Below are 14,783 nucleotides of genomic sequence, written 5' to 3'. Positions count from 1 at the left end.
TATGACTCCATGCAAATTTTTAGATTTTTTGAACCTTTTTTAGGTATTATTAGAATTATTTTGTAGTAATATGGAGAGAGAAGGTCGAATTATACCTACACACCAATTGAATTTTTCATCTATCTCTACCACAAACTATTGAATGGACCATATGAACCCAAATATATTTTTATGTAATTTTTTCGATCTTATTAAGTGTACACAGTTCATTTTGGAATTTGTTCAATTTCAATTAGCACGTAGAAATTCATTTAACTATAAAAAATAGTGAATTATTTTCATAATCTCATATTTCCTTAACTTGTGGTAAATGTAAGGTTTTGTCAAATTTGAGGTGCATACAAGTTCAAATTTGGTATGAGGTGTTCAAACATCAATTTCCTTGAGCAATATATTTCCTGTGTCCGCGTTTCGATTAATTTCCATATGTGTTATGTCCATGACCGACAAGAAAATGCACAAACCGACATAACAATGCACAATTTCCCTGTGTGTTATTAGTAAACTGATAACGTAATTAATTATCCTGTCGGTTACACGTAGCCATAGGTTAATTCAGAATTTTCTTGTCTGTTATTTAATTTTTCAGTGTGTTTTCCAAAACCCGTCAAGATAATTGTAATATCCTGTCGGTTATTTAATTTTCGGGTGTGTTTTTTGAAACCCGTCAAGATAGTTATAATTATCCTGTCGGTGTACTCAATAATCATAAAAATATCGAAACCCTTAGGGAAATTCCGGTTTACACAGTAAAGAGTGGCAACATAATGTGCATTGCAAAGAAATTCTTGCATGAACTGACTTGGTGATCATGCACAAGACAACGGTAACATCTACCCCAAGCCCATCTCTTAAGTTTTGTGGTGTTGTGCTGTTGTATTTTACTCCTTTATCGATTCATGCTCGCTGGTAGCTTTTTGAAAAATAATGGTTATCCAGTTCAGCAAGCGGCTCTTGCTCAAGCTTCATCCTCAGGGCGACATCAATCAAACAAAGAGATAATAAAGAAGTAAAGAACCACATGAACCCCAAGAAGTTCAGTACAAAAGTAAATATCATGTATATGGTATGTATTACACATGTGTCATCTCAATTCTCAAGCCTAATAATAAAAATATGATTAATGTTTTGTGTCCTCCAGCACGTCGACCATGAACTGCATCACCGTCACCTGCGCCTGCAGCCGCTCGATGTAGCCGGCGGCGCGCAGGAGGAGCTCGTCGACCTCGTCGTCGCCGCCGCTGCCGCTGCCGCTCGGCACGAGGCGCCTCAGCACCTCCATCTTCCTCCTCACCTCCATGTCCCGCCGCCTGCTGCAGGCCTGCTTCGTCCTCGCCTTGCCTTCCGCGGCATCGTCCTTGCTTATCGGCTTCGTCGTCGGCGACGACGGCCTTCTGGCAGCCACGGCGGCGGAGGATGCCGGCGGCCTCGTTCTTCTCCTGGCCGTCGATGTTGACGGGCTGCAACGGCGGTTGCCGGTGTGGGCACCCATGACCAATCGTTGTTGTTGCAAACTGCAGCCGCTGTAGGCTGTAGCTACTTGCAGTTGCAACGAACTATGGGATAATGAGGAGAGAAATGAAGAATGAGGGATTAGAGAGAGATAGATGAGAATGATGGGATGCTAGAGAGAGGGGGCAAGGGGTGTTTATATAGATGCTATAGGAGCTATAGGCTGGAAGAGAAGATATGTGTGGGGCGGATTAGGTGGCATGCATTGGCATGACAAAAGACGGATCAGGAATGATTAACTTCTGTTTCTGTAGTGATCAAACATAGCTAGCTAGATCATATCATATATGATATGCATGTGGATACGATACGGTGCACATTGACAGGGAGAGGGCATGGCATGCTGTTGGGATGCAAGCATTGCAGTGCATTGCTTGAAGGTGAGGGCAGGCATGCATGCATGTTCTCCTAACTCAAGGTCACATGTGACATGCCACCACATGATTCCTTAAACAACCAACCAACAACACACAAACACACCTCTCTCTCTCTCTCTCTATCTTCGATCCAAGCAGAAGCAGACACCTCTCAAGCGCCACCAACCATGCACTACTACTACCCTTTATGCACTTCACTTGGCTTTCGATTTTCCTCGTCAGAACACTCTGTAACGTATCTGTCTGTATCCCTTACCACCCCATGCATGCATGTGTGTGATTTGTTGTGGGCCCGCACACACTCCTCCAGATCCTTTGCCAGCCTGCCACCTCAGCAAAAGTGCAGCAAAGAAAAGTCTCGCCTGCATCATCATCATGTGCGAAGAAAAGTCTCCCTGCATCATGTGTTCACGCCCGTGGTGCATCCGATCCCTACATATATGTATGTTAGCTAGGGATATATATTAAAATAAACAGCATGGATTAGCAGGCTCTAATGTGCCAGCATGTTCCCCGGTGGGGAGCTGGTTATGATAGACGCAAATGCTTCAATCAATTGGACTTTTTTTATGAGAAACAATCAATTGGACTAATGGGATGCATTGCACATGTAACAATTAATGTCCATGATTTAGGGCTGGGGTGCCTTGATTTGTAGCCATGTTCCCCTCCTCCCCCTCATGACATATGTCAACGGGAAGTATGCATGATGTGTGCATCAGTATCCTCGATCACACGTATGTATGTATCAACATGACATGTGTAGCCAGCCGTCGATGGGCACCGCGATCTCCGGTACAGAATTAGTGGTTAGCACGCTCAAATTGGGCAATTTCCGTGAAGATCCCTGATGAGGGGAGAAGCGATTATATTGAATGTATTTCGTTATTAATCTTTCTGTTGCATTCATGTGCTGATGTGCATATGACAGCAGTTGAGCAACCAGGTGTTGGTTATTAGTTAGTAAGCTAGGCATGTGATTAGACTAATCATCATGCGCCCTAGATCAAACAACGGTTGAGGAAACTGTATGGATGAGTTGATCATCATCAGGTATTACTTATAGGATAGGAGAGTAAGAGCAACTCCACCTGATTGAGGAAAACAATCCCCTTTCCCTAAACAATGTCATGTAGGGGAATGAGGTGAAGAAAGAAAAAAACACTCCAGTAGATCCCCTTCATCAATCTTTTTTTCTTATATTTTTTTAATCCCTCAAATCCTCCCCTCAATCCCTCAAATAGAGAGGAGCAAGCAACATTTTTCCTCAATTCCCTTTTATTCCTCAATCTGAGGGAGCACAGTTCCTCTATACTCTAAAAGTATGTTTTCTCAATCCCTTTAGTTTCATATAGGGGATTAGATGTCCTTAATCTAGTGGAGATGCTCTAAAATTGACCTGCACAACTGTGTTCCCGTACGCGTTTATCGGTTGGTGTTCCGACGTCGCACATGGATGAGTTAATGTAAGCTAATTGCATTTGTTTACGTAGGTTATTGCTTTGTGTGGTTGTTGTATTATGTTCGTGCTGGCGTGTTTATTCTCAAAGTTCTTACCTAGCTAGTATATATATTGTGAAATAGGCGCCTCTTTTACATTGCTCCTCGGCGAGCTCCTCATGTCTGTTTGTACAAGTGATTAACCTCTTTTTTTATGTTTATTACTTGCTTCGACCGAGGCCTGAATTATTGATAGATGGGCCGGAATTTGAAGCCATCCTACTTGTTTTGGTACATAATGGCCCAACTGCCCGTTCTGGCGCCTAGCTCCAGGGAAAAAAATTTCGGCGAAATTTCGCGAAATTCGCTTCTTTCGACCCGGGGCGAAATTGGCCCATTCGGATTTGAAAATCTCGGCCCATTTAAAACAGACCCGGTCCCTATCGATACAGCAGCCCAAGCCCATTCTACTGCTAACCCTAACTCCCCCAAATATGCAATCGGCAGCCTAGGGTTTCATTTTTCCTTCTCCTCGTTCACTTTGGCGGCGGCTGCTTGGTCCGTGCGACCGCGCCGCATGAGCGCGAGCGCCCCAGCAGGGTGCCCATCCCCAGTGCCGGTGGGGCTCAACAGGGTAGAAGAGAGCACACACGTTGTGTGTGGCAAGGCGAGGAATCGCGGGCGCGGCAGTGCAAGCTCGCTGCGAGACAGCGACGCTTGGCAGGGAGAGGCAGAGGGCGGGAGTAGGCGGCACTCAGACTCAGTTCGGCGGCGGCGCTCAAGATGTCATCATCGCTTCCTCCTCCTACAAGGTATGCCATCCCGAGATACTGTCGTTCAGAATTTCAGATCCCCAAAACAGTGATTAGAAATTGTGGATTGTGGAACCATGTCTGATTTGGTTATTTTTGATTGTGTATTCGACTCTATTCCCATGAAACAAGTAAGATAGGAGTTGCATTTTTCACTCGATTGCAAAAGCATGTCTCGATCTAGGTAATGTATGCACAATGCATGGTAGTAGTCTGATCCCTGATGCTCTGTTCCATTTCTGAGGAAAATGAGTTCAATCTATTAAGGTGGCAGTTTGATCTCTGATGCTCTGCTCAATCTCTGAGGAAAATGTCATCCTATTGTATGCCAAATTTAGCTAATGTGTACTTTAAAAATGTGAATTTTCAGTGGAGAGGGTACAAGCAATTCTAGCAGAGCTGGAGCTGTTTCTCCAGCGGTGCTTATTGATGTGGATGCAGCACCCACTCCTGCTGCCATAGGTAAAATTCTGTTTGGAAATTTGTATTAGTAGTTGCATATTATTTACTGAAGCCAATGTCTTTGAATGGTCTTTTGTGCAGGTCAAGTAAAAGATGACAACATATTCAATGTGTGGAATTATGGTTTTAGTGTTGGACAAGGATTTAGATGTGGGTTTTGTGGCGCTACCAAGAGATCTGGAGGTGCAACGAGACTAACACAGCATCTAGCTGGGGTGCCAGGTGATGTCGCTTTTTGCGAGAAGGTGCCAAGTGATGTGAAGCATGTTATGTGGAGAAAGCATAAAGAATCTAAGGATAGGAAGAAAGATTTAAAGAGGACCAAAAAGAGGTTGGAAAATACTCTTGTGAGTGAGATGGGTGGAAAAGGAAGTATTTATGTGGCAAGCGATGAGGAGGAGGAGCAGACGCGCTTGTTAATGGCATTATCAAGACAAGATAATGATTTGCAGCAAGAAGTGAATATGAGGCAGGCCTCATATGAGCATGGATCTGGTAGTTCATCTGCCCCAGCAGCTAGTAGTGGATCATGCAGGAGACCTCCTACTGTACAGCCAAGGATTGACTCATTTGTTACATCTTCTAGTTCTGTCCAACCTAGGATTGACACCATCTTGAAGGAAGGAGTGGTGGAAAAACTTGCACAAGCTTGGTCCAAATGGTTTCATGCAAATGACATTGCAGGGGTAAAAGCTAATTGTCCTTATTTTCGAGCAGCAATGAGGTTGACTCAAGAGTTAGGAACAACAAGTAGGTTGTTCAGTGGGAGTGACATCGATGGCCCATGTTTGGATGCTAACTATAAAAGCATTGAGGAGGCTGTTGAGGTCTTTAAAAGGGATTGGAAGAAATATGGTGTTACAGTCATGTGTGACTCATGGACAGGTACGACAAGCATGAGTATTATCAACTTCATGGTGTATTGCCATGGGCGCATATTCTTCCATAAGGCTATCAATGCAAGTGAGCACATCCAAAATGCAGGTAATTTATGTCGTTTTGTATGTCTTGCAGATTATCTTTCATGATTCGTATGTGCTCTAATTTTTGTGTCTTTGCATGTCTTGCAGAATATTTGTATACACACATTAAGAAAGTGGTAGATGACATTGGCCCTGAGAATATTGTGCAGCTTGTCACTGACAATGGGGCAAATTACAAGAAAGCATGTGCCAAGCTTATTGACGAGTACCCCCGTATTGTTTGGCAGCCATGTGCCGCTCATACAATCAACCTAATGTTGAAGGATATTGGTAAATTCTCTGAGGTTGATGATATTGTCTCCAGTGCCAAAAAATGTACCAATTTCCTACATAGCCACAATAGGCTGCATAATGAGATGAAAAGAAGGATTGGAGGGGAGATAGTTCGATGGAATGCAACCAGATTTGGAACTGTCTTCATGTTCCTCCAGAGTTTGTGGGATAGGAAAGATAAATTCCGACAGTGGATGGTCTCTGATGAGTGGAGGAACAGTGCTTGGAACAATGAGCCTGGCTTCAAGTATGTTGATAGCTGTATGACAAGTTCTCAGTGGTGGGATGATGTCAAGGTTGTCTTAGATACAATTGGCCCACTCTATTCAGTACTTCGCTATGTGGATGGAGATGAGGGGACAGTTGCTGGAATAATGCCAAGATTGTTGAGTGCCATTAGGGAGATGGAGGTCTATTTAGGTGAGGGGACACATAGATGCAACAGATACATGAGAGTGATTAAGGAGAGGGTTCAATATCTCTATGATGACACATTCATTGTTGCTGGTAAGGAAAAACAATTTATTCATGTCTAGTTTTCATTGGAAAACAGCATACTAATGTGTTCTCTATGCTTGCAGCTGCTGTCCTTGATCCAGTAGGGCACTATCAACACCGGCTTCATGAAAATAATAGGTATTTGAGAGCTCTCGAAGAGGCAATTGAAAGGCTAGCTGAATCGGTCGAGGATGGGGTTGAAGCAATAAGACAAATTCGTACCTTTATATCCTATGAGAGAAAATTTGATGGAAAATTAGCAAAGGGTGCAGTAGGCAAAATGCCTGCAGGTAATTTTTTTAATCACGACTGTCTCAATTTTTTGTATGCTCCTTCTGAATACATCATGTACCTCTTATTTTTTTGTATGCTCCTTATGAATATATCATGTACCTCTTATTTTCAGCTGATTGGTGGGTATTATTTGGTGGTGATACACCAGAGCTGCAGAAGTTTGCCATTCGTATTGTTTCGCAGTGTGTCTCATCTAGTGGGTGTGAGCGGAATTGGAGTACTTTTGCACTAGTTCATACAAAACTAAGAAACCGCCTTGGTTATGAGAAGCTGCGAAAGCTTGTGTATGTACGCCATAATTTAAAGCAACGTCTCAAGCAAGGTGTAGGAAAAAATCAAACAGAAGAGAAAGAGGCTGATCCATGTGCTCTGTTGATGGATTGCACATTATTTGATGAATCAAACCCAATCATGGATTGGTTGAACAGGCCAAAAATTGTAGATGATGATCTTTGTCTTGAAGAATTGCTTGGTCGGTCAAAGAAGAGGAAAATTCTTGCTTTACAGAGGGCTAATAGGAGGAGAAAAGGTAAGAGGGTTGTTGAAGATGAAGAAGAAGACTTTGTAGAAACTGAAAACGACATAAATGATAGCAGTCCTCATGGCAGCCCTGCTTATGCAGAATCTGCTGATAGTAGCTCAGCGAATGACACAGAAATAGCTTGAAATAAATAATAATTGTTCCGATGGAACCTTCTACTCATAATTGACCATTGATACACGGTATAAACATAGCCTTAATGAATTAACTGACTTCTTTTACTTATTCAAATACAATTCAAATTCAAATACAAAATCGAAAATCAGACCCGTTAGCATTCTAAGGTCAAAAGTATAGTTTAAATTAAAGTAAAAAAAATTGCTTTATGTATACTTAAATCGTATAAATAGGGGTAAACGGGGTCTCTGATGTTTCATAGAGACTCCGCCCTCCACGCTGAGCGAGTCGTCACACGCGCTCTCATGCGCGGACCCGCAGAAAAGGTGAGTGCGGCCCTATAACTACAACAGGCACCGCTCTTTTCTTTTCGTAGTCATCACGACGTGCGGATCGGTCCTCAACAAGCATGTCTTACCTTGGGTAGAGGTGTGGAGGAATGAAACGGTGGCGCCGACATTGCCTCGTCGGGCCAGACGATGGGCGGGACCAGGCTGCGATTTCCAGCCCAGGTTAGATGCGGGCCAGGAAAAAATGGCGTTGGAGTTTTCTTTCCCAGGCCGTCTAGATGTATGACCAGGTCTATCCCAAAAAAATCACCACGTGGAAATAAACTGCCTTCAGTTTACGAGCACTCAACGAGCGAGTTTCATGCAAAATCAGGGAGCTAGGCAAGGTTTTGGATTTCGTTTTGCGTTTTTTTTTGGCCAGGGCCGAAAAACCCGAAATTCACGAATTTCGACTGAAATTTCGAAAATTTCGTGTAAACCTGCACGTTCAAACTTAGGTGTATTTTGGCCGAAATCACCGAAATTTTTTAAAAAAATCGGGCGAAATTTCGGACGAAATTTCGGGCGAAATTTCGTTGCACAGAAATAGAAAAAATGCTTTTAAGTTAGAAATAGAGAAGAGATCCACAAATACAATATTCCACAGTCCACAGGAGGGCATAACACGTACAAAGTTTATACAATACAGGCACAGAACATACGCATGTGCAGTTCATAGTTTCATAGTCATAACTGGGAACATAGATAAGTGATAAGTCCATAATAGTTTATAAAAGGGGGTCTGAAAGAGATCAAAAGTCCATAGTTCAAATTCAGAGACAGTCCATACTTAAAATCTAAAGACAAAGACCACATAGCTAATAGAGAAATCCTTCAACCCTCTTCTTCTTCCTAGCACGCTGTCAGAGCATAGGGATGGTAATTACTCATGTGTGAATTTACTTCTTTTCTTTTTGACCAAAGACAAAGAGGCTAATGTGTTTAATTATTTCAATAGGTGATACTCTGGGCAGACACCAACAATTTGAAGAGCAACCAGAGGACGATAATCTAATTTTGTCTGTAATTAATTGAAATTTATCTATAACTAAGTTATACATGGTCCAATGAGTACGAAATTTTTACTATAGTTCAAGCATACAATAATTAGCCTACCATAAAAATTTCACCATAATTGGACCACAGAAGCTGCAGCTATGAATTGTTCCAATTAATTACAGACAAAATTGGATTTTCCAATTAATCTAAAACTACAGCAAAAATTTTGTACTAAAGCATATCATATTATATATTCATTGTGTAGATCTACTCATGTGGAGTCCAACAAAATTAGATTTTCCATTTTATAATTTTTCTATGATTTACTATAATTTTTTAAAGATTCACTAGAAATAAATAAAAAAGATAAAGATAAAACCACCACTGTAGCAAAACCACCGTTACTGCAGTAAATCCACCGTCGAAAACCGCCCAGGAAGTAAAATAGACGGTTTTGAAAAGTTTAAGGGGTAAAATAGACGGTTTTATAGTTTGAGGTGAAGTAGATCATGGTTGATAGGTGGGGTTAAGTAGACTTTTTCCTTTCTTCATCCACACAAGAGATATTTCCCAGCGCCGCTGTGAAGTGGCCGCGCGAGGAGCCAGCCATGGCCGCCGTCCCGGTCCCGATCCCGCCGCCGCCTCTTCTAGTCTCCCACGCGGCCGTCCGGGCCGCGGCCTCCGTCGTATCTCACTCCGGCCGGGTCCGCCTTGCCTGCGACCACCCGCCGCAGGTCGCGGCCCTCCGGCGCGGCGACTGGGTCAAGCTCATCTGCGGCGCCAGCTTCGAGGTACCATGCGTCCATGCCCCTTCCACCTTGCTTCTTCACCCGTCACTAGATTGGGCTCCGGGGACTACTGGCTGTGCACAGTAGGGTCAAATGGACAGGAACTCAGGAAGTGCAGCGGGTGCTTCATCTCCATCTGATGTTGAAAGCCTGAAAGGCAGAGGGGGAGGGGGCTACGCACTTTATGCTGGTGTTAGCTAGGAAAAGCGAATCGGGTTTAACATGTGGAGGACAATTCTCTGGTGCAGTTGGTGTTTTATTTCTAGCACAGTGAGAGTAGCAGTGGCCGCGATGAAGAATTATTACAGACTGGCTGCGCTATAATCCTCACTTGTTTATGCAGGATGCTGCTGATGTCAGGAATCTCTCCCTTGTCTACACTCTTGCTGGAGGTACGCATGTTAATTTAACTGTAGCCATTCATTTGGAATTGGTTATTTTGAGCATTTTTAGATTGACATTGTAACTGTCCACACTATCAGCCTGTTCGCTTGTTGGTTTCAGCCAGCCCAAACCAACCAGCGAACAGTATTTTTCTCTCACAATAAACCAGCACCAGCCAGCCCAAACCAGCCCAAAAACCAACCAGCGAACAGGCCGTATAGTTGTAGCCCACATGTTTTCTTTATATACCTTCACTCTGTCAAGAATTGAGATTTTAATTACTTGTGATTTGACCTTTTGTTTAACAACCCAGTTGCATAAAAAAAACTTAAAACACTGGCATTAATGGAACACAAGGACTTACCAATTTTGAAAAGCAGGGCAAGATAGGACTACAGTACTGTACATAATACACACCAAATGGAATACAAGCTAAACATATGCGTATTGCAACTTTTGTTATGAAGCTCCTATTCAATATGTCCTGATGAAGTGATTGGAGAAACTTCTGTTAATTCATGACAACTTCAAAGCTTCATGGAAGTAAAATTAATGATTGGTTCATCCGATATTTGAGTTATTAGATAAATAACAAAAGTTTGCGGTGGGTATATATTTCTGCTAAGTGAACAGTCTTCTGCAGTGATTTTACCAATAAAAAAGACAAAACTTGGTGTTATACACTTACGAATTACAGACAGTTCTGTGCCTGCAGTGGATTGCATTGATTGTGCAGCAGATGCATCTGTGGTGGGTGCAGTGAATGAGGGTATTGATGTAGCAGCATCAATTGTACCAGAAGTTCAAAGGCCATGGGTGATGATTAGTGTTAATGATGATTGCAGAGATCTTCATTTCCGTAAAGCTGGTAAGAACATGCTGTTTCAGAAATTATCTGTTATACTTGTTTGTTTAACTTTATATATGTCACTTCAAAAGTATTGTTTTGTTTTAATTATTATCATTTGATATTGCTATTAGTTTCTTGCCTTCACTACAAGTATTTGCCAGCCTGTTAACTTTGAAGGTCGTTGTGTATGAAAAACTTTGTTTATTCTCTAGAGTTTGATCCTGAGGATTGCCCACCGGATTGCTCAAAGCCATGTGAGAAAGTTTGCCCGGCTGATGCAATATCACTAGAGCGTTCCGTGGTTGGTGGAGAGCACACTCGATCTGATCCTTTGCGTGGTAAATATGAGGTATCAGTTGCTTTGGTTCTTTACTTCTTTTATTCTGCTCCTGTTATCGTCTTCATGGGCTTCATTTTCCTTATGAGATGAGTCTGCCTTGTGTAGGGTGGTGTAATTACAGAGCGGTGCTATGGATGCGGTCGATGCTTGCCAGTTTGCCCGTATGACAGAATAAGTGAGTGCTATATTTTCTTCTTCGTTCCATTCCTGTCCATTTGTCATCATCTGAATAGTTCACTTGGTGTTAGTAAGACAAGCAATATTAGATGCTTCAAGGGCTATAATATCAGGTTTTATAGACGTCAGCGAAACCACTTTCAAAACTGCCTTAGAGGTTATTTAGACGGTTTTCATTAGTTTAAGAGGTAGAATACCTGGTTTTATAGGTGAGGAGGTGAAGTAGACAACCACCAATACCTTTGATTGCATATAGCCTTCATTGGATTCAAATGTAAAGTCACCTCCTGTTAATTCTGATCCCTCCTCCCTTGTGTATCTTATAGAAGCTGCAAGCTTTGCTTGAAACCATTTCAGGAGCTGTGTCCTATGTTCGGGACCCTACTATGACTGCTGAGTTATTGAAAAGTAATGATGTTGATGCAATAGAGATACATACCATTGGAAAGTATGTTTTGCTTGTCTCAGTTATTTTGTTGGTTGAGTTACCTTTGACTTTTCTCCATTTCATATTACACTTGATCTTATAGATTCTGACCACTGTAGGGGAACTGATATGTTCAATACCCTCTGGGACAGCTTGAGTGGGTCCATCAATAATGTGAAGCTGGTTGCAGTAGGTTCCACAATTGGTTTCAGGCTAACCGTGTCTTTTTATTGAAAAAAAAAATCTTCCATTCCATATTATTAATGTGAAAGTTTGCTCTTTTCAGGTTAGTCTTCCTGATATAGGTGAATCAACTGTTGATCTCATGAACGCAATGTACACAATAATGGAGTCCCATTTTAAAGGGTATAATCTTTGGCAGGTTAGTTCTCAAGAGAATGATTACTCAATTACTGCTTTCCATTGATCGAAAAAAATTGCTGCTTTCCAGTATTGTGTGTATACTTCAGTGTTAGATGCATCCTTGTTCGTGACCTTGTTAACATTTTTTATAAAAAAATCATGTTAGCTTGAAACTAGATATTTGAGATTGTCTTGATTATGTAGTTTTTAATCTATTCAGTTTGCTGTTACATTTTCTGAAATACTATCATCTTGATGTGGTGGGAACTGGGCATAAATATGATTTATGTACTACTTTTGAATTTTGATCTTGTAAAGTAATGTTCTTTTTTTGCTGGGACTTCCTAATAAATTGCTTTTCTTTCGGAACAGTTAGATGGCCGACCTATGAGTGGCGACATTGGTCGAGGTGCAACAAGGGAGACAGTTTCTTTTGCCGCTCATGTGGCTTCAATGTCAGAAAGACCTCCTGGTAAATGAAGCCAACAATTGAAATATTTTTTTCCTTATGTGGCTGTGGCTCTCTCGACCTTATATTTTCTGAGTATTGCTGTGCCTATGGTTTTCAAGGCTTCTATCAGTTGGCTGGTGGCACCAACGCATACACTATTGATTGCTTAAAGAAAGCTGGTCTTTTCCAATCTATTTCTGTTGCTGGTAATTTGTTTCTTACATTCCTTTTCTTGTTCAATTTGTAATTTTTAGAAAAACTTATACAACCTATCATTATGGGGAGAATGTCTTTCTGAAAAGGCTGTTTTATTGAATTGAAATTCAGGGACCGCAGCTTCTGAAATGGCCAGTTCTCACCAAGCTTTAATCGGAGGGATTGCTTATGGTGGCTATGCTCGCAAGGTTTGAACTAGTGATATTTAAATCTTCATCCCTTTCCTAGAGGAATCTCTGAATGTTCATCAAATAGTCTGGTAGCATGAAAAGTCATTTGTTGCACCGAACAACTAGTAACTTCCCCATGACTTGTTGATGATGCAGCATGTCTTACTTTTCCTATTCTGGAATTTGTTTCTTTACTGTTATATTAATTCTGCTCATACTGAAAACACGGTGCTCACATGTGCTTGTACATCGGTACATGTATGTGGTGTTTTCTCATAATTTTTTTCCCTGCATACATCGCAGATCGTTGGACGGGCTTTGCGCAAAATACCAGAACAGTTTGGTCCTGTGCGCATCGAGGAACACCCAGATCATCTACTGGAGGCACTACAAGAAGCCATGTCATTAGTAGGAACTGTGAAGGGTTATATATCCAGTCCTTCCAAGCCGTTCATAAAACAAGTGGACAGACAATAGGAAGTAGAAAAGGCGCAGCATATAGGGTCTGTTTGGTTCTCCATCTATTCCTAGCCTGGCCAGCTTTCTAAGCCAGGGCATCCGAAGCCTGGCTAGTGCTATGCAAGGTCCGTTTGTTTGGTTGCTACGCTTAGGTAAGCCTGGCTTAGTTAGAGCAGTGTTTGGTTGCAAGAATTGTTCGGGTGCACTCACCTCATCTTTACAAAGGTGAGCTTACCTTCACCTGCTGTCCTTTGAGCATTTCGTCGAACAGGTGGAAGACGTGCACAGCAACGAGTTCTCTCCCATGGCAGGCGATGAGGATGGGGTTTCTTCAATCCTGAACTGATTCCCCAGATTGCAATTGCTCCATCCTGAACTCGTTCCCTAGATTGCAATTGTGGCTGCCGGATGCAATCGCTCCATGTTTGGGAGCCAACGCAGCAGCAACAGCCTGCGGTGGGGAACGGAACGACGGTGGCAGGGAGCAGAAGAACCCCTTTGCGGGAGGCGCCGCCGCGAGGTCATCCGTGGCGGGGATTGACCTCGTCGAAGCTCGCGTGCTCCCTGCGCTCAGCTCCTTGACCGCCTCGTACTCGACCGTGGTGGCCGCGCACCACCACCACTGCACGCATACGCATGCCACCACCGCACGCCAGCACAGCACGCATCGCCACCACCGCACTCACCGCCATCCGGCCCCGTGCCGTGCGAGCCCACAGGAGATCTTGCTGGCGGAGTTCGCATGTGGGCGGAGTGGTGGCCGACGGGAGCTTGTCCGGATGTGGCCGCCGGAGTTCTGGAAGGAGCTCGCGTGGTGGCCGACGGGGGCTCGGTCGGATGTGGCCCGCCGGGGATCTGGCAGAGCTCGCGTCGTCGTCGTCCTCCACAGCGTCTCCATCGTCGTGAGCGTGGATGAGTGACAGCGTTAGCGTGGAGGAGCCGGGAGCGAGGAGGAGCGGCAGCGACCGGGAGGCGACGAGATGCGAGACGGGGGCTAGTCGAATGTTTGACACATGAATAGACTAATTATGAGACGAATCTTTTAAACCTAATTAGTCCATGATTTAACAATGTGGTGCTACAGTAACCATGTGCTAATGATGGATTAATTAGAATTAAAAAATTCATCTCGTGGAGTACTGGTGGATTATATAATTTGTTTTTTTATTAGTATCCGAACACCCCATGCAACACTCTCAACACATCTCCTAAATTTTAGTCACTGTATCCAAATACCCCTTTAGCCAAGCCTGGCCATGAAAAAACATATACCCATCTTGACCCTGTTCGCTTCTCTTATAATTCTTACTTTTCAGCTTGTTTTTTAAGTCGGAACAGTGTTTCTGTCTCACAACAAATCAGACGAAACAGTATTTTGGTTTGTTTTTTCAGCGAAGCGAACGAGTGAAATGTCCTAATATGGCTAGAGGAGGGGTGAATAGCCTATTTAAAAATCTACAAATCAACTAGAGCAATTTGATTAGTATAACAAATAACGAAATGCAAACTTGCTCTAGCACT

The 14,783-nt window shown here is 42.8% G+C and overlaps 2 protein-coding genes across 3 annotated transcripts; one reads left to right on the top strand and one right to left on the bottom strand.

Moving 5' to 3' along the window:
• Window positions 1-1,120: 1,120 nt before the first annotated feature.
• LOC136510512 (transcription factor PAR1-like) lies at window positions 1,121-1,578 on the bottom strand. The gene has a single exon (XM_066504932.1). It carries the CDS (start codon window positions 1,490-1,492, stop codon window positions 1,121-1,123), a length of 372 nt encoding a protein of 123 aa, XP_066361029.1. The 5' UTR covers window positions 1,493-1,578.
• A 7,617-nt stretch (window positions 1,579-9,195) lies between these two features.
• On the top strand, window positions 9,196-14,268 carry LOC136512864 (uncharacterized). 2 transcript variants are annotated; one of them, XM_066506877.1, is made up of 12 exons: window positions 9,197-9,428; window positions 9,769-9,817; window positions 10,525-10,677; window positions 10,872-11,008; window positions 11,105-11,174; window positions 11,534-11,624; window positions 11,723-11,792; window positions 11,890-11,985; window positions 12,339-12,438; window positions 12,537-12,623; window positions 12,745-12,821; window positions 13,107-14,268. In XM_066506877.1, exons 1-12 carry the CDS (start codon window positions 9,246-9,248, stop codon window positions 13,278-13,280), a joined length of 1,287 nt encoding a protein of 428 aa, XP_066362974.1. In that variant the 5' UTR covers window positions 9,197-9,245; the 3' UTR covers window positions 13,281-14,268. The 2 variants fall into 2 exon arrangements, with proteins under 2 accessions (XP_066362975.1, XP_066362974.1); XM_066506878.1 differs by lacking the exons at window positions 12,537-12,623; window positions 12,745-12,821 and having other exon boundaries at window positions 9,196-9,428.
• The last annotated feature ends 515 nt before the right edge of the window (window positions 14,269-14,783 follow it).

The sequence above is a fragment of the Miscanthus floridulus genome, chromosome 16, assembly GCF_019320115.1.
Source record: "Miscanthus floridulus cultivar M001 chromosome 16, ASM1932011v1, whole genome shotgun sequence".
Lineage (NCBI taxonomy): Eukaryota > Viridiplantae > Streptophyta > Magnoliopsida > Poales > Poaceae > Miscanthus > Miscanthus floridulus.
This window is presented reverse-complemented; position numbering and strand designations above follow the sequence as displayed.

Excerpts from the sequence above, each read along its gene's own strand:
- LOC136512864 (XM_066506877.1), top strand. The coding sequence starts at position 9,246 with ATGGCCGCCGTCCCGGTCCCGATCCCGCCGCCGCCTCTTCTAGTCTCC. Across the intron at positions 9,429-9,768 it reads TCTGCGGCGCCAGCTTCGAG|GATGCTGCTGATGTCAGGAA; the intron begins GTACCATGCGTC and ends TTGTTTATGCAG. Across the intron at positions 9,818-10,524 it reads TGTCTACACTCTTGCTGGAG|TGGATTGCATTGATTGTGCA; the intron begins GTACGCATGTTA and ends CTGTGCCTGCAG.
- LOC136510512 (XM_066504932.1), bottom strand. The coding sequence starts at position 1,492 with ATGGGTGCCCACACCGGCAACCGCCGTTGCAGCCCGTCAACATCGACG.